This window comes from Microcaecilia unicolor, chromosome 5 (assembly GCF_901765095.1).
Source record: "Microcaecilia unicolor chromosome 5, aMicUni1.1, whole genome shotgun sequence".
NCBI classification, from domain to species: domain Eukaryota; kingdom Metazoa; phylum Chordata; class Amphibia; order Gymnophiona; family Siphonopidae; genus Microcaecilia; species Microcaecilia unicolor.
Genome location: NC_044035.1, coordinates 173,044,009 through 173,070,756, shown reverse-complemented (window position 1 = coordinate 173,070,756; position 26,748 = coordinate 173,044,009). Strand labels below are relative to the sequence as shown.

At 47.0% G+C, this 26,748-nt stretch overlaps 1 protein-coding gene across 1 annotated transcript in view; it reads right to left on the bottom strand.

Annotated features, from left to right (window-relative positions):
• HYDIN (HYDIN axonemal central pair apparatus protein) overlaps positions 1–26,748 on the bottom strand; it is a 2,443,906-nt gene that overhangs the window by 1,861,451 nt on the left and 555,707 nt on the right. Inside the window, exon 22 of the mRNA XM_030205004.1 lies at positions 26,220–26,226. Within this exon, the coding sequence (XP_030060864.1) occupies positions 26,220–26,226 (7 nt within the window). The remainder of the gene's footprint in view (positions 1–26,219; positions 26,227–26,748) is intronic.

Genomic DNA, 26,748 nt, shown 5'->3' with positions numbered 1-26,748 from the left:
AAGTTACTTACCTGTAGCAGGTGTTCTCCAAGGATAGTGGGAGAATAGTGTAGGCACCAGGCTGGAGCCACCTGCAGGGGATGAGGAGCAGGAACTGTTACTGGATGAGCCCTTCACCCCCGGAATATGCTGATGTGCTTGGAGAGGGTCAGGGGTCCCACCTCTGGCCCCTTTGAATATGGTATGCAGGATTGGGAGAAGGTGAAAAAATGCCGGAATACTGAGGATTATAGAGGTGAGTTCACTGATCTGGAAATTACAATCAATACATGGAATGTTCCCCCCTGAACCCTGGGAATGGGTAGGCACATGAGGAAGATTTAATGGGGTTCACCACACAAACAGAGATGAAGACAATTGAAGAGATGCAAAGCTGGAGAAAAGACACCAGATATCTGAAGATAGACATGAGGTGCAAAGCTTGCCACCAGATGACACTGAGTCCAGTGGAGTTGATGGTGCACAGATCCATTCCCAGGGCCTCTCCCCCTCCCCTCGGAAGGCAGCCACAACTGGGCATGTCTAATTGAGAACGAAAGAGATTTATGTACATAGGCTGGAAACAGTTTGTATCAGTATCATAGTCCACAGTATCACAGTCCACTGCTATCATAAGAACATAAGCATTGCCATACTGGGTCAGACTAAAGGTCCATCAAGAGCAGTATCCTGTTTCCAACAGTGGCCAATCCAGGTCACAAGTACCTGGCAAAATCTCAGAACAGCAAAACAGATTTTTTGCTACTTATCCTAGAACAGTGGTTCCCAAACTGTGTGCTGTGGCATCCTGGTGTGCTGTAGCGAACTCTCAGGGGTGCCAAGGCAAATCTCAACCTCCCTCCCGCCATCACCTGAACCGCTTCTGCTCCCCCAATCCAGCGTCTAAGCTTCAGCCCAATGGGGCCGGATGTCACGTCTGTGGCCGTGACCCCTCTCAGACTCACCTTATTTCCTGTGGTCAGTTTCTGAGCTGGCTTCTGTCTGTTCTTTGTGAGTTAGTTCTGTCTCTGTCTCTGTGTGCTGGCTGTATTAGATTGTCGGTGTGCTGTCACCCATTCCAGATTTCAGCTCAGTCCAGTCCGGATCTTCCAGGCTGCCCGACCCTTAGTTGCTTGGTGATTGTTGCACCTGAGTCTCAGCTGCCTGCTGGGCTTATTAGCCATTTGGAACCTCTCTGCCTTTGCCTTTGCATTGCGTCTAAGGCCCTGGTATGTTGGAGCTTGTTGCACTTCTGCTAGTCCGGTTGTTGCCTGAGATTCTTGCCTGTTTCTAGTTAATCTGTGTTTGGTTTAGTTTAGGTTTGCTTGCTTTTCTTGCTTGGTTTCTTGTTTGTAATTCTGTGTGTAGTTTCTGTTTGTCTGTGTTCTGGCTTTGGGGCTGCTTGCAGCTCTTAGTTCTGTGTTTTGTTAGTCAGTGTATGCTCCCTGTTAGTGGCTGTTCTGCAGCTTTCTGTTCTGCCCTTTAGCTTTCCCTTCCTTGCCCAGTCTCCTGCCTTGCTGCCCATGTTCCTCCCTTTTCCCCTCTGACCCTCAGTCCCTGTGCTGCCTTGCTATTATCCAGTCCTGCCCTGTCCAGCAAGTCCTGCCGGCCACCTAAAGCCCAGAGCTCAACTCTGGGTGAAACGTGGCCAAGTGCAGGTGAAGCCTAACTGCTTGCGTGAGATTTGCCTAGTCTCCGGTGTGGGGTGGTTTTGCCTGCCACTGCCGCTCCTCGGCAGTGGCCCAAGGGCTCACAACCCAGTTCCTGCTGTGCAAACGTGACACCGGACTCCTCATACACGTAGTTGATGATCATGCACCCTCGAACATAACTTCCTGTTTTGGGGCACAGCTGGCAGCGAGTGTATGGCAAGTCCAGTCCCGCATGGCTACAGCTTGTTTTGCCACTGCTGCTGCTCATCTAAAGAAGCAGCAGCAGCAGCAGCAGTGGCAGAGCCTGAAGTGGAGCTGGAGACTGCAGAGGAGCCCAGCAGGTATGTACAGCAGAGAGAGAGAGAGAGAGAGAGAGAGAGAGAGAGAATGGACACTCTTCTCCCTTTCCTTGACCACTCCAGGTGAAGGTGAAAAGTGGAAAAAGATAAATCAGCTTTAATTTATTTCTTCACCTGCTGTGGAGAGGGGAAAGAGGCCAGACAGAGAGAAATGTTGCACATGGGAGAGAGAGAGAGAAACATTAGAAATGATGTGTAGTGTGTGTGTGGGGGGGGGGGGGGGGGGTGGGGGGGGGGCGGTGGTAGAGAACTGTGTGGCTGGGAGGGGTGGAGAACTGTATGACCGAGAATGAGGGGGGATACTGTGAAAAACTGCTCACACACTAAAGGAACCATGAACCAAAAAAGTTTGGGAACCATTATCCTAGAATATGCAGTGGATTTTCCCATGTCCATCTTAAAAATGGCTTATGGACTTTTTTTTAGGAAATTAATAAGCTAACTGATTTTTCAATATTCTCTACCACGCCACTCAGTATTTTATAGACCTCTATCATATCTCCCCTCAGCCATCTTTTCTCCAAGCTGAAGAGCCCCAGCCACTTTAGCCTTTCCTCATAAGGAAGTCGTCCCATCCCCTTTATCATTTTCGTCGACGTTCTCTGCACCTTTTCTAATTCCACTATATCCTTTTTGAGATGCGGTGACCAGAATTGAACACAATATTCGAGGTGCGGTCGCTACATGGAGTGATACAAAAGCATTATAACATCCTCATTTTTTGTTTTCCACTCCTTTCCTAATAATACCTAACATTCTATTTGCTTTCTTAGCCGCCACAGCACACTAAGCAGAAGGTTTCAATGCATCATCAACGACGATACCTAGATCCCTTTCTTGGTTGGTGACTTCTAACATGCAACCTTGCATGACTTAGCTATAATTCGGGTTCCTCTTTCCCACATACATCGCTTTGCACTTGCTCACATTAAATGTCATCTCACATTTAGATGCCCAGTCTCCCAGTCTCGTAAGGTCCTCTTGTAATTTTTCACAATCCTCCCGCGATTTAACCACTTTGAATAACTTTGTGTTGTCAGCAAATTTAATTATCTCACTAGTTATTCCCACCTCTAGATCATTTATAAATATATTAAAAAGCAGCGGTCCCAGCACAGACCCCTGGTAAACCCCCACTAACTACCCTTTCTCCATTGAGAATACTAACCATTTAACCCTACTCTGTTTTTCATCTTTTAGTCAGTTTTTAATCCACAATAGGACAGTACCTCCTATCCCATGACTCTCCAATTTCCTCTGGAGTCTTTCATGAGGTACTTTGTCAAACACCTTCTGAAAATCCAGATACACAATATCAACCGGCTCACCTTTATCCATGTTTGTTCATCCCTTCAAAGAAATGTAATAGATTGGTGAGGCAAGATTTCCCTTCAGTAAATCCATGTTGGCTTTGTCTCATTAATCCATGCTTTTGAATATGCTCTGTAATTTTGTTCTGGCACCGATGTAAGACTCACCTGTCTATAATTTCCAGGATCGCCACTGGCACCTTTTTTAAAAATTGGCATTACATTGGCCACCCTCCTATCTTCCGGTACCACGCTCGATTTTAAAGATAAATTACATATTGCTAACAATAGTTCCGCATGTTCATTTTTCAGTTCTATCAGTACTCTGGGATGAATACCATCCGGTCCAGGAGATTTGCTACCCTTCAATTTGTAAAACTGCCCCATTACATCCTCTAGGTCTATAGAGATTTCATTCAGTTTCTCTGACTCGTCAGCTTTGAATACCATTTCTAGCACCGGTACCTCTCCCAAATCTTCCTTGGTGAAGACCGAAGCAAAGAATTCATTTAATCTCTCCGCTACGGCTTTGTCTTTCCTGATCGCCCCTTTTACCTCTCGGTCATCTAGCGGTCCAACCGATTTTTTTGCTGTCTTCCTGCTTTTAATATACCTAAAAAATTTTGACTATGTGTTTTTGCCTCCAACGCAATCTGTTTTTTAAAGTCCCTCTTTGCCTTCCTTATCAGCGCCTTGCATTAGACCATTCCTTATGCTGTTTCTTATTATTTTCAGTCGGTTCTTTCTTCTTCATCTTCTTACTATTATTTGTTACATTTGCATCGCACATTTTCCCACCTTTTTGCAGGCTCAATGTGGCTTACATATAACCGTTAACGGAGTTAGCCGATTCTGGTCTGAACAAATACATGGTATGAATGAAGGATTTTCTTTTAACTCTAATAGTTTCTTTCACCTCACTTCCTAGCCATGTCATGCCCCCGAAATGCCCCCTCTGGAGACGCCCTGAATTAAAGGTACTAGCGATTTGGACGATTGTTTTTTCTTTTGTTGATTATATGCTTTAGACGCTTTTCAGCGAGAAATACGTCCAACTGCCTTTTGTGCCATTTTTTGGATGTTTTTCTGTTTCAAAAATGAGCCCCAGAGTGAAATTAAAACCTGAAGAAAATTTCTACAATGCAACAAACTTTCCAGCAGGTCCAAACTATGCAGATGTCTATCATAAAAGAACCTCTCTAATGGAAATGGCTGAACAATATTTCATAAAGCGAAGTTACTTACCTGTAGCAGATATTCTCCGAGGACAGCAGGCTGATTGCTCTCACATATGGGTGATGTCCATGGCAGCCCCAGGTCCGGAAAATCTTCCTAGCAACAAAGCTTGCTAAAGCCTTTGAGCGCGCGGGTGCGTGCACCGCACAAGCGCGGCCATCTTCCCGCCCATCGCGCGAGAGTCCCGCTTCAGTCAACTTATGAAGCAAAATCAAAGAAAGGAACAACTTCAAAGGGGAGGCGGGCGGGTTGGTGAGAACAATCAGCCTGCTGTCCTCGGAGAATACCTGCTACAAGTAACTTTGCTTTCACCGAGGACAAGCAAGCTGCTTGTTCTCACATATGGGTATCCCTAGCCCCCAGGCTCACTCAAAACAACAAACAGGGTCAATTGGGCCTCGCAACGGCGAGGACATAACAAAAATTGACCTACGAAGAAACATCTAACTGAGAGTGCAGCCTGGAACAGAATAAAAATGGGCCTGGGGGGGTGGAGTTGGATTCTAATCCCCGAACAGATTCTGCAGCACCGACTGCCCAAACCGACTGTCGCGTCAGCTATCCTGCTGAAGGCAGTAATGAGATGTGAATGTGTGGACTGATGACCACGTCGCAGCCTTGCAAATCTCTTCAATAGTGGCTGACTTCAAGTGGGCCACTGACGCAGCCATGGCTCTAACACTATGAGCCGTGACATGACCCTCAAGAGTCAGCCTAGCTTGGGCATAAGTGAAGGAAATGCAATCTGCTAGCCAATTGGAAATGGTGCGTTTCCCGACAGCCACTCCCCTTCTGTTGGGGTCGAAAGAAACTAACATTTGGGCGGACTGTCTGAAGGGGCTTGTCTGCTACACATAGAAGGCCAATGCTCTCTTGCAGTCCAATATATGCAACTGACATTCAGCAGGGCAGGTATGAGGATGGGGAAAGAATGTTGGCAAGAAAATTGACTGGTTAAGATGGAACTCCGACACCACCTTCGGCAAGAACTTAGGGTGCGTACGGAGGACTACTCTGTTATGATTAAATTTGAGATAAGGAGCATGGGCTACCAAGACTTGAAGTTCACTGACTCTACGAGCTGAAGTAACAGCCACCAAGAAAATGACCTTCCAGGTCAAGTACTTCAGATGGCAGGAATCCAGTGGCTCAAAAGGAGGTTTCATCAGCTGGGTGAGATCCCATGACACTGGTGGAGGTCTGACCGGGGGCTTTGACAAAAGCAAACCTCTCATGAAGCGAACAACTAAAGGCTGTCCAGAGATAGGCTTACCCTCTACACAATAATGGAAAGCACTATTTGCACTAAGATGAACCCTTACGGAGTTGGTCTGGAGACCAGTGACAAGTGCAGAAGGTATTCAAGCAGGGTCTGTGTAGGACAAGAGCGAGGATCTAGGGCCTTGCTATCACACCAGATGGCAAACCTCCTCCATTTAAAAAAGTAAGACCTCTTCGTGGAATCTTTACTGGAAGCAATCAAGACTCGGGAGACACCCTCAAAAAAACCCAAGGAAGCGAACTCTATGCCCTCAACATCCAGGCCGTGGAGGTTGGGATGCAGAAGCGCCCCCTCGTTCTGAGTAATGAGGGTTGGAAAACAGTCCAACCTCCACGGTTCTTTGGAGGACAACTCCAGAAGAAGAGGGAACCAAATCTGACGCGGCCAAAAGGGCGCAATCAGAATCATGGTTCCGCGGTCTTGCAGTAGTTTCAGCAAAGTCTTCCCCACCAGAGGTATGGGAGGATATGCATACAGAAGGCTTGACCCCCAATGTAGGAGAAAGGCATCTGAGGCTAGCCTGTCGTAGGCCTGAAGTCTGGAACAGAACTGAGGGACCTTGTGATTGATCTGAGTGGCAAAAAGATCCACCGAGGGGGTGCCCCACGCTCGGAAGATCTTGCGGACAACTGCCCTGTTGAGAGACCACTTGTGAGGTTGCATTATCCTGCTCAACCTGTCGGCCAGACTGTTGTTTACGCCTGCCAGATACGTGGCCTGGAGAAACATGCCGTGACGGCGGGCCCAAAGCCACATCTGGATGGCTTCCCGACACAGGGGGCAAGATCCTGTGCCCTCCTGCTTGTTGACATAGTACATGGCAACCTGGTTGTCTGTCTGAAATTGGATAATTTGATTGGACAGCTGATCTCTGAAAGCCTTTAGAGCATTCCAGATCGCACTCAACTCCAGGAGATTGATCTGAAGACCTGATTCCTGAAGGGACCAAGCTCCCTGAGTGTGGAGCCCATCTACATGAGCTCCCCACCCTAGGAGAGATGCATCCGTAGTCAGCACTTTTTGAGGCTGAGGAATTTGGGACGTCCCAAGGTCAAATTGGAGTGAATTGTCCACCATCTCAGGGAGTTGTGAAAAGCGGTGGACAACAGGATTGCATCTTCTAGATCCCCCACAGCTTGATACCACTGGGAAGCTAGGGTCCACTGAGCAGATCTCATGTGAAGACGTGCCATGGGAGTCACATGAACTGTGGAGGCCATATGGCCCAGAAGTCTCAACATCTGCCAAACTGTGATCTGCTGAGACGCTCTGGCCAAGGAAACCAGGGAGAGAAGGTTGTCCGCCTCACCTCGGGAAGATAGGCCCGAGCTGCTTGAGAGTGCAGCAGAGCTCTGATGAATTCTAGTTGTTGAACTGGAAGGAGATGGGACTTTGGGTAATTTATAACAAACCCGAGTAGCTCCAGGAGTTTAAGAGCTGTAGGGGTATTTCCCTGTGATCTAGCCTATGCTGGTCTGGGCCTATACAAGCCTATGACATCTTTGTATGATAAGATGGCTGCTGCAACATCTCTGTGTCAGCAAGATCCAGCTTCAACTTGTGGAAAATCACTGACAGGCTTGCTAAAGCCAAGGACAGTCTGTGTTCTAAACACCCCCTTCTATCACCCTGAGAACGGAGTAGGGAGGCAGACATGGCTCCAGAAGTTACCATTCTCCAAGGTCACAAAACAAAGAACTCTTCTTGCTCATGTACTGAACTGGACAAGATCATGATTGGTTCCTACCATCACCTGACCGAGAGGTACGGGAAAAGCGGGAACAGAAGTAGTTAGTGAGTCGGAGACCCTTGGAAGAGGGGCAACTGGTAAGAGGACCTGAGAAATCCAGCAAGGCTCGGGGGGGAGCCAGAGACTTTGTATGATACCAACCTCGTGACCTGCATCCTGGTGCAAATACCTGTGGCACAGATATTGGCTCTGATAACCAAAGGAGTGACGGGAACCTACTTTGTTGCTGATAAAGACCTGCACTACATAAGACACAGACAGCTAAAATAGCGTCTGGGGAGATTCTGCTCCGGTCTTATCTGAAGCCGTCATCACGACAGCGTGGTAAGATCACAGTGATATATTTCCTGGTCTGGGGTTAGGCAGTGGTTTTATCTAAGTATGACTGGTTTATGTCAGCTCTTGGTCAGGGAAAGCAGCTAATGTGTATTTTGCATAAGATGTGATAAGTTTCATAAGGATTATTAGGTTATCATTTGTACTGTTCTAATCATTACCGTACTTAGTCTCAGGGATATTTTTATTGCATAAGCTAGCGCAGAGTATTTCTATTTTCTTATCCATAATAAAGCTAATATATATATATATATATCAGCTGTGTCTTTCTTTTTCACTCTACACACCAAAACACCTAGAGAGGTGCCAGAAGCAAGATTCCTGTATCTCACCCTAGACAGAGCTAGTGAGTCTGTTAGGCAGACTTATGCATCAGGGAATCTTGGTATAAGTAATCGGTGGGTACCTGTTGCCCTAGGTATTATTTATCTCACCCTACAAATAGGGGCTCGTCCGGGATCTCAAAGAGCTGAGGAAAGAATCCGTTTGTTTTTTTTCTGTAGAAAGAAAGAAATCCTAGCTGTATAGTTCTGAACTTTAAATTTCTCGCTCTGTGTGTGCACTGGAAAGTGTCTGTGAAGCGTGCTATAGACACTGGTAGTCGTAAATCTGCTGCTTCTGCCAGCTTTACGACCTAGCAGTGAGATAAGGTTTTTTTTTTCAATACAAGTTGTGTTACTTGCTAGCAGCTTTCAGTTCTTCAGTATGACGTCACCTAGCAATATGCTCTCCGCGCTAGAAGTCACTGTTTTTGAAGTTTTAATTAGTGCAAGACAGTCTAATAAGGCAGTACCGGAGTATTCTATAAACTCTCTGTTGAAATTGTTTAGGAAAAACTCGCCTGAAAGTCACAAGGCATATGATTTTGTATTGCATTCAGTGTTGAAGGTTAAAAATAGATTGACTGTGGCAGCACTAGTGGAGCTCGGCTGTACCCTACTAGCTAAGAACGAAAGTGCAGCTTGTAGTACCTTTGACCTCCAAACTGAACTCCAACAACTGCTTGATGAAGTTAATGCTCTGAAAACAGAACGATTGGATTTACAATTGAGGTTAGAGAGCATCACTTCTCAGGCAACGGCTGGAGGAGGGGAGGGTGCTTCAGGTCCACAGGAAAATGTTCCATGTTCCACTTGTGCAGTGTTGAAAGAAAAGTGTGCAGACCTAGAGAAAGATAAAGAGCATTGGGAACTGACCGCCCAGTCCTTGGAGAAGGATATGAGGCAGAAAAACGATTCCCTTGCTTCTAAATCTTATCAATTGGAGGAGATGATGCAGACTTTAAGTTTGCGAAAGAAAGAAGCTGATCACTTTCACTCCCGGCAAGAGCAAGTGAGAGAAACATATGAGGATAGGATTACGGCCTTGAGTAGGGAGTTGAAACAGGAAAAAGGGAGTGTCAGCTCTGCCCGGCAGGCTTGGCACAAGGCAGAAGAAGGACAAGTGGAGTTATGGGAGAAGAATAATATGCTTTCACTACAGTTGTCACAGGCTCGGCAGGACAGAGAGATGTGTGTAAGGGCATTAACCCAGTATAGGACAGAACTAGATACGGTCCAGCAGGAGGTATTTGACTCTATGGAAGAGGCTACTGCTACACCCATGGAGTCACAGAATAGGGCTGACTCTAGGTCGCCCAGTCCTATGCTAGAACAGTTCAAACTGCCAGAATGGTCCCCGAGAAATGAAGTAGAGCTGGAGCCTAACCCTTGTCAGTTGACAGCCCCACCCCGGTACAGTAGCCTAGTTCCTGAGACCTTCGACAGCATGCAGGAGCCTAGGCTCCGCCCAGTAAGGCCACAGAACACTGTGCAAATTGATGATGTTAACAGGACAGTTGCACCTAAGCCCCGCCCAGGAAGGTCGCAGCTTATTGCGACACCTGAGGAGGGCACCGGTACAATTGGGCCTATGCTCCGCCCAGGAAGGGCGCAGCTCACGGCACCTCTTGATGACATCAGCAGCACCACAGCACCACTGTTTCAGTCCCCTACTGGAGAGCAGCGGAACTCCACTCAGAGACACAAAGTCATTCTTTTATCTAGGGACCAGTATTCACAAGTAATGAAAACACTTCGGGCGATGATTACACCTTTTAAAGAGTCTTCTGAGGTGACAATCTACGCACATCTGGATAGCGTGCATGACCTTTTCAATTTCTTACAGGTTCAGGCCGACTCAGATAAAAGAGCTTTACTGCAGTGGACATTTGCGACTGAGTGCCAAACGTATTTAAAGGCAATTTTGGCTGAGAGTAATGATCTCTCCACCGTGGAACAAGCGTTGAAAAAGCGGTATGGACTGTTTGCGGACCCCACCGAGGCCAAAAGGGCAGCATATAATATGCGCTGCGGGCCGAATGAGAGTCCACATGAATGGTCCTATCGCCTGAGGCGCGCATTTTTCGATGGGGGGGCGGACCCAGAGGCCAAAGAGCTTGAGTTTGGGGAATTTAGGAATCTTTTTGTGAAAGGTCTGCCCAATCAAGTGAAAATGTCTCTAGCAGGAAAGAAAAGTGAACCTTTTTCCCTTCTGCTAAAGCGGGCGGAGGAGCTTTTTGATATGTGTCGCGAGCAGCCTGATGCGGCGACCACCCAAGTAGTTCCTAAGAATCGCAGCAAAGTGGCTCCACCTAGCGTTTGTGCTGTTACATCCACGCTTTCTCTGAAAAACAAGATGTCAAGTCCTTCTACACGCGCCCGGGTTGGCAATACCCAATCTTACCAGCAAAAGGGCACCACGCCTCCGACTGCGCCGGAGGGCCAACAACAGGACCCGAAAAGGAAGCGTTTTAACAAGAGACAGTGGGCAGCGGAAAAGATCCGGACCCAACAAGCACAGATTGAGCAACTGATGGCGCAACTTCAACGAACAAATCCTGCAGCCGCACCCCACAAAGGAGGCAACTTTCAGAAGCCCAAAGAGAAATCTTCCGGGCTGATTACAGGGCCTAGGCCAAGTGTCAAGTCCGTTGAATTACTGGAAGATCCAGTTTCTTGTGAGGAAGACCTGGCATGACTAGACTCGGACCCTTCTTCACCAACCATCATGTCCACAGTTCATGTGAATGCTTTGTCGTCCAACAGTGAGGAGTCCTCTGGGACCGATGCTGATGCCCAGCCCTCTAACCCGAAGGGGCCTCTCTTACAGGACTCGAATGAGGAAAACAGGTATTTTCTTGGTAAACTTATTCCAAAAGGGTACAGATATACCTTAGCTCTGTTGATTCAACAGAAATTTTCCTCTCAGGGTCTACTGGATACCGCCTCAGAGGTGACGTTGATCACCCAGGGCATGTTTCAGAAACTTGAGGCTTTTCTGGGGGGAGGTGGGGAGGCGCTGCGTGTCACCCCGTGTGACTTGTCACTGGTGGCCTATGGCAATCAAAGCATCGGTACTGTGGGACGGGTTTGGCTTTCCTTGCAGTTCGGCGAGTTGTTTGTCAAACACCCTGCTATCATTACTACTGGTGCTGGTGAAGAATTCTTAATTGGGAACGATCTTCTGAAGAGATTGCAGACTGATCTGGATTATCGCCATGAAGTCATCTGGGCCCAAGTCGCAAGTCCCCTCCCGAATGGGAAAGTAAAGCATATGAGCAGAGTCAGTGGTTCCAGCTCCGTGGGGCTTAGGGATGCCCCAATTCTAATGAATTTTCGGAAGTCAGAAGACCCTCACACCTGGGAGCTCCAGTTGTGTGGTGCACCAGGGGGGGATGAACAGCGTGGTGAAGTTATCCGCGTCCAAACGGACCGGATAGCTGACATTGTTCTCCAGGATGACAATTTGGAAATTGTTTTTTTTTTTTTTAAATTCTTTATTTATAAATTTTTACATCTACATCTATAAAACATAAATGTTACAGAAATTTGGAAATTAAACATTACATGGTAATAAATATTACCAAGAGATCTTAGAGGAAAATTTTTTTTTTTTTTATTAGTCCACATTGCTTGAATCAAGATCTAAGAAATTATAATATAAGTAACATAATTTTAATACTAGTCAGCGGAAGGGTGAAACGTGCTTGCACAGCCAAACATTAACAGCATTATCTTATTACGGGTTCGCCTCCAAGGGCAAAACACTTCTTTCTTTTGATTCAATAAAATCCAACAACTTCGTGGAGTTAAAGAAGAGGTAGTTAATCGAGTTAAAGGTAATACAACACCTACAAGGAAATTTCAAAATAAAGGTTCCCCCTAACTTTAAGACTCTAGCTTTGTAAATCAATAATTCTTTTCTTTTCCTCTGAGTGGCACGAGCCAAATCAGGGAAAACTTGTATCCTATGTCCCAAGAATAAATCACTTATATGTCTGAAATATAATCGAAGAATATTATTTCGATCAGGTTCAAGCACGAATGTTACCAGTAATGTCGTTCTTTCAGAAATAAATTCAAGAGAAGTTTCCAGGAACTCTGTTAAATTCAATTCAGCAGGAGGATCAACTTGAATTTTATCTTTAGGTAATCCGGGTTTTCCTGTAATATATTGAGTTCTTGTTATAGGCGGGTATGCCTCCTCCGGAATCCCCAGTACATCCTTAAAGTATCTTTTAAGCATATCCGTTGCATTTATCAAAGGGGATTTCGGAAAATTTAAAAATCTCAAATTATTCCTTCGTCCACAATTTTCAAGGTATTCAAGCTTTCTGTCCTGGATATCTCTTTCCTTAATTAGAGCTTCTGTGAGATTATGCAATTTCTGAATTTCTTCTTGATTTGTTGAAATCTTAACATTCTGTGTCTGAATCTGGTCTGAAAATATCTGATTTGATTTTTTTAAGTCAGTTATTTCTTTATTAACTGAGGTATTCATTTGATTCAAAGTGCTATTCACTCCCTGGATAGCGTCCCATAACATACTCATAGTAACTACCGCTGGTTTTTTTGTTCCTCCGGTACTCACGGTCCCGATCTCCTGGGCAGTTATAGCTGGTTCACAAACGGAATCCTGCATCGTTGTTTCTCTGCCTGGGGTTGAAGTCCTCATGGGTCCTCCTTCAGACGCTGAGGCTCCAGGAAGTTCCATGGCCTCTATGCGATGTGACCCCATGAGTGAAAAATCGTCTCCGGGTCGCGGAGGTGCGGTATGGGAGGGAGGACTCAACGTTACTCCCTCTATGCTGCACTCAGTCCTCGATAGGGCCGGGTCGTTTGAGGTGGAAGTTCGCTCACCGGGAACTGCCACTCTGAAGCTATCTAAAGTCGTCTGGCGCAAGGCGGGAGTTAACTGCGGGACCATGGAGGTAGGAACCGCTGCTTTCCCCTTTCTCTTTCCCATCGCTAGGTCGGAGAAATTGCCTTTCGTCAAGGCGTTTAGAGCAGGTTCAAGAGCTTCGATTCCTGACTTCCGCTCTTGTCGCCATCTTGATTCCCTCCTTTTTGGAAATTGTTTTGAATGACTCGACTCCTACCGGTGACTCCCCAGATGCTGCTACCGAGATAGCCCACGAGGCCTCTGTTTCCACTTCCAGTCCAGACTCGCCGCATCCTCGCAAGTTGACGGACATTCAACAGAAGGATGATGCTTACACCATTCCTGTCCAGATAGCTGACATCCAAACACTTCAGTCCACATTGCTGTTGCCTAGTGACGTTTCCTTCATCAGTGACACTCTGTTTTATTGTCTTCGCAAGTCTGTGCAACTTCACTTCAGTAAGTGTTCGCCCACTTCTGTGCAGGTACCTGGACAAGGTGCCAAGACGCTCGTGGGACTGTGTAGCCTTCCTTTGACTGTGGGACAGAAGTCGTTCACCCACCACTTCTCTGTTGTGAGAGACCTACCACAGCCCTTATATCTGGGCTCCGATTGCCTTGTGCGACTGGGAGTTTATGTGGATCTGGTGAACCTGGTCTTGTGGAGTAGACTTGATGGCAGCCCAGTGGAATCTGAAGTAACGCCTGTTAGCTTGAAGTCTGGACAGACCATACCCCAGGTCTGTGAAGTAGTCTGTGATACAAATGTGACCATTCCAGCTAGAGTGAGGGACTTTTCCATCAAGCTCCGTCTTGCCGAGGGACAGCGTCTGTTGGACAAAGTGGTGTTCTTCAACCCTCATGCTCATTTTCGTGACCTAGGGCTGTCCACCGGTGTTCTGCCATGGTTAGAGGTAATTGGTGAGACTTTTCACCTGTTAGTCACCAATCCACAGTTTGATGAAGTGGAAGTGTCTGCAGGAGACCCTTTTGGATTTCTAGTGGGAGACTCTTTTCCTGATGTCGAGGTAAGTTTGCCCATTGTTGGCAGGCTGCCTTCCTCTTGGAACACCTGCCAGGGGGGGGAGACACCTGAATGTCTGTTCACCTCTCCCAGAGGCCTCATCTCGCTGGAGTTTGTTTGGCCATATGATGCAACGGGTTCGCAAGTGCAGATGGAAGACGACTACTTGATTTTGTCCAGAAAGATGTCTTTACCCCAGAAGTCTAGAGTGGTGAATGCGGTTGAAACTTCATCTCTGCAGGAGGACATTGAAGAGCAGGTGGAAATTCCAGCCAACCAGCCTTTCTCAGAGTTTGACGCGAGGGTGAAAGACCAAGTGGAACAGGCTGATGCTTGTGCTACTGACATTCCTTCCCCTTGTTCCTCATGATTTCCATTGTTTAGTCATGACTATTGGAGATTTTCTTTTCCCAAGAATCATTCTTCGTGTTGGGGGGGAATTTGTTTTGTTTTATTTTTATTTCAACCTATCCAGTGTTCCTGAAAGTGAAGTTTAGGATGTGTTTGTTTGTTTTTGGGACATTGTATTGATTTTTTTTTTTAACTGTGTCCAATGCTTATGTGAAGACTTTCTTCATCATCACCATTACGTGGACCATTTTATTCCTGTTTGATGTCTTCTTGATGTGAGAAGTTGTCCATTCACACCTCATCATTCATCACGGTCCACCCTATTGACTTTGGTTTGGACATTTTGTCATTTTACAGTCTAAAGACTCTCATATCATTGACTTTGTTAGACTTTGTGGAGGTCAACCATGAGTAATTCTCCACGATGCAACAGTTATTGAGGCTCATTTTCAAAGCACTTAGCCTCCCAAAGTTCCATAGAAACCTATGGAACTTAGCCTCCCAAAGTGCTTTGAAAATATGCCTCTTAGTCTACTATCATATTAAGGACTAATTTTGCTAATGCTTTGCCATGCATTTCATAGTAGTTGTATTGATTATTGATTATATTTTCATGTGTTAGGACATAACAGCTAACACCCTATGTTTGTTCTAGTAGCAGTGATTTGCTATTTAGTTTTTTGTATACTTTTGAACATTGCTATGATTTCATGAAGTATTTGAATTATTTGCTTCCAGTTATCATTACCAGAGCGTTAGTTTTGAGTTACTGACATTTACAGTTTTAATTTTTGGTCCTGACCATGAGTCTTGATGTCAACCCGTCTAGCTGTATTATTAGTTAGGTTGGAGAAGGCTTTTACTCCTTTGTAGTAAATTCCATCTCCAAGGGGGGGAATCTGTAGGGGTATTTCCCTGTGATCTAGCCTATGCTGGTCTGGGCCTATACAAGCCTATGACATCTTTGTATAATAAGATGGCTGCTGCAACATCTCTGTGTCAGCAAGATCCAGCTTCAACTTGTGGAAAATCACTGACAGGCTTGCTAAAGCCAAGGACAGTCTGTGTTCTAAACACCCCCTTCTATCACCCTGAGAACGGAGTAGGGAGGCAGACATGGCTCCAGAAGTTACCATTCTCCAAGGTCACAAAACAAAGAACTCTTCTTGCTCATGTACTGAACTGGACAAGATCATGATTGGTTCCTACCATCACCTGACCGAGAGGTACGGGAAAAGCGGGAACAGAAGTAGTTAGTGAGTCGGAGACCCTTGGAAGAGGGGCAACTGGTAAGAGGACCTGAGAAATCCAGCAAGGCTCGGGGGGGAGCCAGAGACTTTGTATGATACCAACCTCGTGACCTGCATCCTGGTGCAAATACCTGTGGCACAGATATTGGCTCTGATAACCAAAGGAGTGACGGGAACCTACTTTGTTGCTGATAAAGACCTGCACTACATAAGACACAGACAGCTAAAATAGCGTCTGGGGAGATTCTGCTCCGGTCTTATCTGAAGCCGTCATCACGACAGCGTGGTAAGATCACAGTGATATATTTCCTGGTCTGGGGTTAGGCAGTGGTTTTATCTAAGTATGACTGGTTTATGTCAGCTCTTGGTCAGGGAAAGCAGCTAATGTGTATTTTGCATAAGATGTGATAAGTTTCATAAGGATTATTAGGTTATCATTTGTACTGTTCTAATCATTACCGTACTTAGTCTCAGGATAATCAGAGTGTAGTTTAGACAATATATTTTCGGTAGTGCTCATATCAGTAAGGGATATTTTTATTGCATAAGCTAGCGCAGAGTATTTCTATTTTCTTATCCATAATAAAGCTAATATATATATATCTATCTATCAGCTGTGTCTTTCTTTTTCACTCTACACACCAAAACACCTGGAGAGGTGCCAGAAGCAAGATTCCTGTATCTCACCCTAGACAGAGCTAGTGAGTCTGTTAGGCAGACTTACGCATCAGGGAATCTTGGTATAAGTAATCGGTGGGTACCTGTTGCCCTAGGTATTATTTATCTCACCCTACAGAGCCATCTGCATGGACTGTAGAGCTCCTGCCTCAGAGTTGTTCTTCTCCAGCCAATCGTCGAGATAACGGAACACCTGCACTACCAGCCTGCGTAGCGACGCTGCAACGACCGCCAGGCATTTGGTGAACACCCAGGGCGCAGAGGCGAGCCCAAAGGGCAGCACACAATACTGAAAGTGCTGTGTTCCCAGACGGAATCGAAGATACTGCCTGGGAGCTGGCAGTATCGGGATGTGAGTATACGCATCCTTCAAGTCCAGGGAGCATAGCCAGTCATTTTTATGAATCATGGGAAGAAGGGTGCCCAGGGAAAGCATCCTGAACTTTTCTCGAATCAGATATTTGTTCAGGGCCCTTAGGTCCCCCTGTTTTCTTTTGCACAAGGAAGTACCTGGAATAGAATCCCAGCCCTTCTTGCCCCGGTGGCATGGGCTCAACCGCATTGGCACTGACAAGAGCGGAGAGTTCCTCTGCAAGTACCTGCCTGTGCTGGAAGCTGAAGGCAATTTGAAGGTTTGAAGATCAAATTGAGAGAGTATCTCCGCCAGACTATTTGAAGAACCCACTGATCAGAGGTTACAAGAGGCCACCTTTGGTGAAAAAATTTTAACCTCCCCCCGACCGGTAGATCTTCCGGCACGGACACTTTTATCTCGGCTATGCTCGCCTGGAGCAAGTCAAAAGCCCGTCCCTTGCTTTTGCTGGGGCACTGCAGGGGCCTGTCGAGGAGCACGCTGTTGACGTGAACAAGCGCACTGGGGTTGAGCCTGAGCAGGCTGGCGGGAAGGTGGATTGTACCTACCCTTAGAGTAAGCATAGGGAGCATTCCTCCTTCCCCCGTAAAAACGTCTACCTGATGAGGTAGATGCTGAAGGCGCCCGGTGGGAGAGTTTCTCGAATGTGGTTTCCCACTGGTGGAGCTGATCGACCACCTGTTCGACGTTCTCGCCGAAAATATTATCCCCCCGGCAAGGAACATCCGCAAGCCACTGCTGGACTCGATTGTCTAGGTCAGAGGCACACAGCCATGAGAGTCTGCGCATCACTATACCCTGAGCAGCAGCTCTGGACGCCACATCAAAAGAATCGTAAATACCCCTAGACAGGAATTTACAACACGCCTTCAGCTGCCTGACCACCTCCTGAAAAGGCCTGGCCTGCTCCAAAGGGAGCTGATTGACCAGGTCCGCCAGTTGCTTCACATTGTTCCGCCAGTGAATGCTCGTGTAGAGCTGGTAGGACTGGATTTTGGAGATGAGCATAGCTGACTGGTAGACCTTCCTCCCAAAAGAGTCCAAAGTCCGAGCCTCCCGTCCCAGGGGCGCCAAGGTAAAGTCTCTCGTACTTTTGGCTCTCTTGAGAGCAGAATCCACAACCCCTGAGTCATAAGGCAACTGGGCCTTCATCAACTCCGGGTCCCCATGAATCCTATACTGGGGCTCAACCTTCTTAGGAATGGTGGGGTTAGATAGTGGTTTCATCCAGTTCCTCAACAGTGTCTGCTTAAGGGCATTACGTAGAGGAACAGTGGATGACTCCTTAGGTGGTGAAGGATAGTCCAGGATCTCGAACATCTCAGCCCTGGGCTCATCCTCAGTTACCACCGGGAAGGGAATGGCCGTAGACATTTCCCGGACAAAGGACGAGAAAGACAAACTCTCCGGGGGAGAAAGCTTTCTCTCTGGCGAAGGAGTAGGATCAGAGGGAAGGCCACAAGACTCCTCAGAAGAGAAATATCTTGGGTCTTCCTCTGCCTCCCACGAGGCCTCTCCTTTGGTATCGGACAGGAGTTCCCTGACTGAAGTCCAAAGCCGAGCCTGTCTCGATGCCGAGGAGCTATGTCCTCGATGGCGATGCCGAGAAGTTGACTCCTGTGCCGGTTGCGAATAAGCTCCCTCCATCAACGTCGATGGAGAGTCAACTCAGGGGGCAGCCGAGGCCGATGCCGCAGGCAGCACCGACGTCGAGGGCAGGGAGCCAGCCGCCGCATCTATCGACGGTACCGTCGGCGCAAGCACCTCTGGTACCGGAACAGATGGTCACAGCCTTTCCAGGGTCCCTGGAAGAATGGCGTGGAGGCGCTCGTCAAGAGTGTCTGTCGAGAAAAGCTGTGGCGTCTGTACAGGAGTCGAGGCTAGAATCTGCCAAGGAGGAGGCGGTACCAGGCTGTCCGAAGAAGTGCGCACTGACACCTCCTGAATGGAGGGTGAGCGGTCCTCCCGGCATCGACACTTCACGGGTGCCGATTCCCTTGACGCCCCGGAGCTCTCGGTACCGTAACGAGAAGGGGACTGATGACGGTGCTTCTTTGCCTTCGCTCGAGGCACGTCACCGGTACCCCTCGGTACCGACGAGGAGGATGTGGAATCCACACACCTCCTTGGGGTCGGGTCCGAAAGGGGTCGGTCCCGATGGGCCTGTACCGCAGGAGCCCTAGAGGCAGGTGGAGACCCACTCGATGGTTCACTGCTGCCAGCATGTCTGAGCGATGGTCAAGCCCAAGGCACTGGATGCGTGAGGGTCAGTGCCTGAGATTGCCCGGTTGCACCGAGTGCACTTCTTGAAGCCGCTGGTGAGCCTCAATGTCATCGATGGAAAAATAGCGGCGGCGAAATCAAAATTCGCGATGGTGCCAAAGGAAGGGCACAAAAATGGGAGAAAACCCGTACAGGCGGCCAAAATGGCCGCACACGACGACGAAAGGAAACTTGAGGGCAAAACTAAAGAAACTAAGGGAAAAACTTTTTTTTTTTTTTTAAAGAAAAAACAAAACAGCTCATGCACAAGCACGACAGAGAAGAAAAAGCCAGCAAAAACCGACTAAAATGAAGGCTCTTCTTTTCTGGGGCACAGAACCGCCGTAAACAGCCGCTCTTGACCACGGAAAAAAGAAGACTGAAGCGGGACTCTCGCGCGACAGGCAGGAAGATGGCCGCGCAGTGCACCCACCTGCACGCTCAAAGGCTTTAGAACTACTACTACTACTACTTAGCATTTCTATAGCGCTGCCAGGGTTACGCAGCGCTGTACAAGTTTAAACATGGGGAAGGACAGTCCCTGCTCAAGAGAGCTTACAATCTAAAGGTAAAAACTATGTAGTCAGTGTAGGTATCAGGAATGGGAAGGTGGTTAGGCACCAAAAGCAAGGGAGAAGAGATGGGCCTTGAGTAAGGACTTGAAAATGGGCAGCGAGGGCGCATGGCGTATGGCCTCAGGAAGTCTGTTCCAGGCATAAGGTGATGCGAGGCAGAAGGGGCGGAGTCTGGAGTTAGCGGTGGTGGAGAAGGGTACAGAAAGGAGTGATTTGTCCTGAGAGCGAAGGTTACGGGTGGGAACGTATGGGGAGAGGAGGGTAGAGAGGTAATGGGGGGCTGCAGATTGAGTGCACTTGAAGGTCAATAGGAGAAGCTTGAACTGTATACGGTAGCGGATCGGGAGCCAGTGAAGCGACTTGAGGAGAGGGGTGATATGAGAGTATCGGTTCACGCAGTAGATAAGACATGCGGCGGAATTTTGGACAGATTGAAGGGAGGATAGTTGGCTAAGCGGGAGGCCAGCGAGGAGAAGGTTGCAATAGTCAAGACGAGAGGTAACAAGCGAGTGGACGAGGGTTCGGGTGGTCTGTTCAGAGAGGAATGGGCGAATTTTGCTAATATTATAGAGGAAGAAGCGACAGGTCTTAGCTGTCTGCTGGATATGGGCAGAGAAGGAGAGGGAGGAGTCAAAAATGACTCCAAGATTGCGGGCTGAAGAGACGGGGAGGATGAGGGCATTGTCAACAGAGACAGAAAGTGGGGGAAGAGGAGAAGAGGGTTTGGGTGGAAAGACAAGGAGCTCAGTCTTTGCCATGTTCAGTTTCAGATGCCGGCTGGACATCCAGGCAGCGATGTCTGAAAGGCAGGCCGAAACTTTGACCTGGGTTTCAACTGTGATGTCGGGAGTGGAGAGGTATCATCAGCATATAGATGGTACTGGAAACCATGTGATGAGATCAACGAGCCCAGGGAAGAGGTGTACATCGAGAAAAGAAGCGGTCCAAGGACAGATCTTTGAGGGACCCCAACAGAGAGCGGGACGGGGGTGGAAGAAGAGCCATTAGAAAATACTCTGAAGGTGCGTTGGGAAAGATACGAGGAGAACCAGGAGAGGATGGAGCCCTGGAACCCAAATGAGGACAGTGTGTCAAGAAGTAAATTATGATTGACGGTGTCAAAGGCGGCAGATAGGTCGAGGAGGATGAGGATAGAATAGTGACCTTTGGATTTGGCAAGGAACAGATCATTGCAGACTTTAGAGAGTGCTGTTTCTGTTGAGTGTAGTGGGCGAAAGCCGGATTGAAGCGGGTCGAGGACGGCCTGAGAGGAGAGGAAGTCAAGGCAGCGGCTGTGGACAGCACGTTCAAGTAATTTGGAGAGGAAGGGTAGAAGAGAGATGGGGCGGTAGTTGGAGGGACAGGTGGGTTCAAGTGATGGTTTTTTGAGAAGTGGTGTGACTACAGCGTGCTTGAAGGTGTCAGGGACAGTGGCAGTGGAGAGAGAGAGGTTGAGGATGTGACAGATTGAGGGGTTAACTGTAGGAGAGATGTTGGTAAGCAGATTGGTGGGAATGGGATCAGAGGAACAGGTGGTGCACTTAGAGGAAGAAAGAAGGCGAGCAGTTTCCTCTTCGGTGATCTCAGGGAAGGAGGAGAAGGAGGCCAGGTTAGGTTGGTTGAGGGAGTGGGTTAAGAAGTCACAGGGAGGAGAAGGCTAGCAATCTTCCTAGCAACCTTTGTTGCTAGGAAGATTTTCTGGACCTGGAGCTACCATGGACATCACCCATATTTGAGAACAAACAACCTGCTTGTCCTCGGAGAATGTTTACTATCTCCCATCTGAGAAGAGGAGTGGCCAGATATAAATAGGCGACTTTACTGTGGATTCTTTGGAACCAACTTAGGAAGCAGACCTTCCTTTTTGTTATTGACTACCACTGAAAACAATGGAGTCCAGCCTATACAGGCCTTCCAAAATACTCTTCTAGTACCATTATCACCCCACAATGAACCCTACCTTTACCTTGTCTGGATGTATAAATTTGGGCATAATTCCCGCTAGTCAGTCAATCAACACCCTGGCCATGATTTTTGTATCGATTCCTAGGAGAGATATTGGTCTATAGCCCTACACTGACATCCTTGCCTGGTTTAGGCAAGATAGTGATTCCTAGAAACCTCACATGGCAATTTCACCCTCCCCCCCCCCCCCCCCCCCCCCCATTATATGACAATGCCAAAAATGGTGCTACTAAATGCCAAAAAAAAGTGTGGTAGCATGTAGGGTGCAGGGGTGCAGCAGGAGAGCATCACCTCATCTACCCTTCTCTACCAAGTCCCATGTCCACCATCACCTCCCCTTTCCTCCTTTCCCATAACACTGCTGCTACCACCCTACCGTTTCTTTAGTGCCACTGCAAGACCTTTCAACCCAGGCCTCTGCTCAAGCTTTACTATGTACTACCATTCCCCCTTACAGGCGAGACATACAGGACTGGCCCTAGGTATCAGATGCTCAAGGTAAACTGCTGAAATGCTCCAGTGTATCGCCCTCTTCTGACAAGAAGTTTTGCCTTGGAGGGGAGAAGACAAGGTACTGCTTTAGCATGGGCCTGTGCTTACAAGGCCTATGCAGCACTCACTCTTCTTTAAGCTCAGGGTCAGCTCAGAAGGAAGTTGGGAGCTGGCCCAGTAGGGGGAAGATCATGGAAAAATGCCACAGCTGTGCAGCCAACCCCAAATTCTGCTGCCCTAGTGGCAGGTCCATCTAGGGCCGACGAGAGGGGGTGGGGGGTGGGGTGGGGGGCAAAATTCCCCAGGACCCGGCATCTAAGGGGGACCTGCCCGCTGCCCGGCACTAACATTGCTCTTCTGTTCTTGTGTGTGGAAGTGCTGCGGAGCAGAGTATTTCCTTCCTGCCGCATCCAAACAGCCTCTTTGGATGCGGCAGGAAGGAAGGAAGGAAGGAAGGACTCTGCTCTGTGGTGCTGCCGCACACAAGAACAGGAGAGCATGCTAGTGCCAGGCCCTGGGGAATTTTGCCGCACACAATGACAGAAGCAGGACAAAGTAGCAGGACAAGTAAGTGGGGTGGGCCCGTCCAGGGCAGCATGCCCGAGGGGGGTGTTTGCCCTCGGCCAAGCTTTGTTTCTCGGTGGCCCTGGGTCCATCCCTAGGGACCTGGCAGCACTTGAGCACAGGCCTGTGCTGAATGGTCCCATGTGGGCACTGATTCCCTTTGAAGCTTCAGCCTCGGAAGAGGTAGGGCATTGGTGGTGGCACAGGGAAGAGAGGGAGATGAGATGCTTGATCAGGGAGGTAGGGAGGGGAAGGGAGATGCTGGTCACCTGATGAAAGGAGTAGATTGGGGAAGGGGAGATGCTGGCCACTTAAGGACAAGGGTAGAGAGGAGAAAAGGAGCAGGAAAGGGAAGGAAAGGCTGGGAGGATAAGGGGCTAGACTGTATAGGGGGTTGTGCCTTAAGCTGCATCTGGGTGTGTGGGGGATGACGACACATGAATGAAGGTTCACCTAAGGCATTAGATATCTTATATAACCATTAAACACAAATATGTACCATTGCAAAAATATTTATTAATCCTCTTATCAAGACATGCATATGAATGTATCCTACTACTTGAAATCACTAATCAAACCACACTCATTCACTCTGAATTGATTTGCTCCTTTCCGACACTGACAGACCAGCTATGACCCATCACCTACATAGCTAAAGGCTCAAACTTCATCTTTCTGTATTATTGCTGAGAGCTGTAAATGCTGTGAATACAAGGTCATGCTGAACCAGCAAGGAGCGCTCGTCCCCTCCCTGGCAGAATAGGTGCCACCTCAGACAAGGACATTAAGAATGTATTTACAGTTTGAGAAGGAAGAAGTGTTGAGATTTTAGATAACACTATGATAAACATGGGTGCTGGGGAAATTTCTGTAACGAAATGGCGACCAAAAACTTCGGTAAAAGAACCTTGGATGCTGTGTTCCATAAACATTCAGATACTGTGTTTCATTCTATGTAAACAATAAAGTAAGACAGAAATTAGCTGAGTAACAAAGAAATCAGCTGAAATTGCAAGTTGGGAGGGGGATTGATGCTCAATCCACTGTATATAAGGCACTGTTGTGTTGTATCTAGTCAGGGGGTGAGATGATCAACTGAATGACTATCACAGTGGTCTCCACTCTCTCCCTCTCATAACAAATTGCTATTTGTTACTTTGCCTAATTACTTTGCCTGATTTCCTTGCCTGATTACTTTGTCTAATTACTTTGTCTAATTGCTCTATTGCCTGATTGCTTTGTTATTATCTATACTGGAATAAAGACTACCCCTTGTAAGGAGCATAGCTTCTGTCCTTTCTGTCTTTTCTATCACGGTATCTTGGAGTGGGTGTAAGGAGGTAGAAACCCTATTTGCCCCACATTTCCAAATTGTATATTTCTTATGGTAAGTAGATATATCAGAGAAATAATTCCCACATAATTACAGCCCTCCCTGATACCAGGTTGTCAGAGGGGGCCATGTAAGAACAGACTCTACAATAAACAACTCTCACCATTCACACATTATTGCACAAATTCCTATAGATGTATCAGCAGAATCAACAATAAATATTATACCATTTAGGTTGCATCATGTCATTACCGACATTACTGGTCAAAAAGCTGATGTTGTCACCACAACAATCTAACAAACATGTTACTCATACAGAGTTAATGGTATTCTATTTTCACAGCGTTACCACTTCCTAATTGTACATCAGTGTCCTTATGCGCTACAAGCGACTCCCACTAACAATGACGTTAGTGATAACTCTATTGAAAGTTTGCAACAGTTCACTTTCTTCCTGTAGGATCTTCTGTAATCGCCAGTGTCGTCTTATGTGAATTCTAAACCCATTCAATGGCTTGTATAGTTCTTCTGCTACTTTTAGTATCCCATATCACTCATTATAATGTTATGACCCTACACAGTGCCGTGTTTCGCTCAAAAAGAGCGTCTTCAGGGGTCTGTGTAATTTAAAATACAATTGTTACAGTGATCACCTTTTACCACAGTCATACATATCTATAGTTAAACTAACATATTTTCAAAACCTTACATATTTTCAAAAACTATTACTGACCTCTATGGGTGTCCAGGACGCCAAACCCGAGTACGATGACGGGCAGAACACTCAAAACACGTTCATGGGATCACCTGTCCATGTAGGTTGTGGTATATTGGACAGACTATACACAAAATTAAGATCCGGATTACGAAGTATTTAAGTAATATTCGGTTGCAACATATGGAGGATCCTCTCGTCTCCCACTGGCATCATTTAGGGCATCAAATACAAGAATTACAGTTTGTGGGAAAAATTTTGGGGGCGTGTCTTAAGATGGCGGCATGCTGAGGTTCGTTTGCGAGTCTTTTCTACGGGTTGCTGAATTTAAAAACTTTTCTTCGAAACAAGATGTCCCATACCAAGCACAACGGGACTGTAAAAAGTAGTTTCCTCGACTACTAGGACATCCTCACCGATACAGCAATTCATAGAGAGATACACTACGAAACCACCTACCTTAAATACTGAGAGGGACCCCGCTGCCTCCGTGGGTGAAGACTCCCTGGGAGACTTGGGGTTGGAGATTTCACTCTCCCCTCCGGATCTCAATCCTCCACCACTCCCCGAAGCATGTCTCTCCCAACGTGATCAACCTGACCCGGAAGTGGTTACAGGCGCGATAGCAGCTCGGGGAATGGGAGAGACAGAGTTAGAGGGAGGCCCGATTTCGAGACAGTCTCGGGCTGAGCATTGTGCTCTGACAAAGAAAATAGCGGCAGTGTCTCTGGAGAGCATTTGGGAAGCTCTCCAGAGGGTAGAAGTGACGGTTGCCAATTCGGCAGAAGAAATACAGAACTTAGTAAGTACAGTTGAAAATCTTTCATCCTCATTTAATGCTACAAAACAAGAAACAGCAGAGCAATTGGAAGTTCTAAAGAAAGATGTTGTTAAACTGAACGATATCTCAGCCTCCATTGTGAAAGATAATTTGTCTACACAACGTAGACTGGAACAAATAGAAAACTATAATCGGAGGCTAAATTTAAGACTCTTGAATTTTCCGAAGGAAATGGGAATTAATCCTCAAGATGTCTTTAAATTGTACTTGTTGAAAGTTCTAAATTTTTCCCCGGAAACAATCCCTCCACTGAACAAGGTGTATTACATCCCAACAAAAAAATTACCTGAAACAGCTATTCAAGCTATTCCAGAAGAAAATCAAGAGGAATCTTTGAATGTATCTGAACTTTTAGAAACAACTTTGAATGTAAATTCTGAAAGAACTACACTGATTGCATCTTTTATATTTCAGCAAGATTTTGATGCGGTAATGCGTATGTACTTTTAAAAAATGCAAGACCTGTTCAGGGGTAAAAAAGTTTGAATTTATCCTGATATTACCAAACAGACTCAGGAGAGGAGGAAACTGTTCCTAGCTATGCGGACAGAAGCAACATCTATAGGGGCCTCCTTTTATCTTAATTACCCATGTAAATGTGTTATTAAGTACAGTATATGAGTTTAAAATATACTTTTTACCAGCCTGAACATTTGAAAGCATTTATAAATATGAAGAAAATTGGTTAACCGTCGATCTAGATGAGATATTTGAATTATTAAGTTAGGTTGCATGCTAAGCATAGTTCCACATATTTTTTTATTTTCCTGTTTATTGGTAGCATAGTAACATAGTAGATGACGGCAGAAAAAGACCTGCACGGTCCATCCAGTCTGCCCAACAAGATAACTCATATTTGCTGCTTTTTGTGTATACCCTACTTTGATTTGTACCTATGCTCTTCAGGGCACAGACCGTATAAGTCTGCCCCGCACTATCCCCGCCTCCCAACCACCAGCCCCTCCTCCCAACCACCGGCTCTGGCACAGGCACAGACCGTATAAGTCTGCCCAGCACTATCACCGCCTCCCCAGCCCTGCCTCCCAACCCCGGCTCTGGCACAGACCGTACAAGTCTGTCCAGCACTATCCCCGCCTCCCAACCACCAGTCCCGCTTCCCACCACCGGCTCTGGCACAGACCGTATAAGTCTGCCCAGCCCTATCCCCGCCTCCCAACCACCAGCCCCACCTCCCGATCTTGACTAAGCTCCTGAGGAT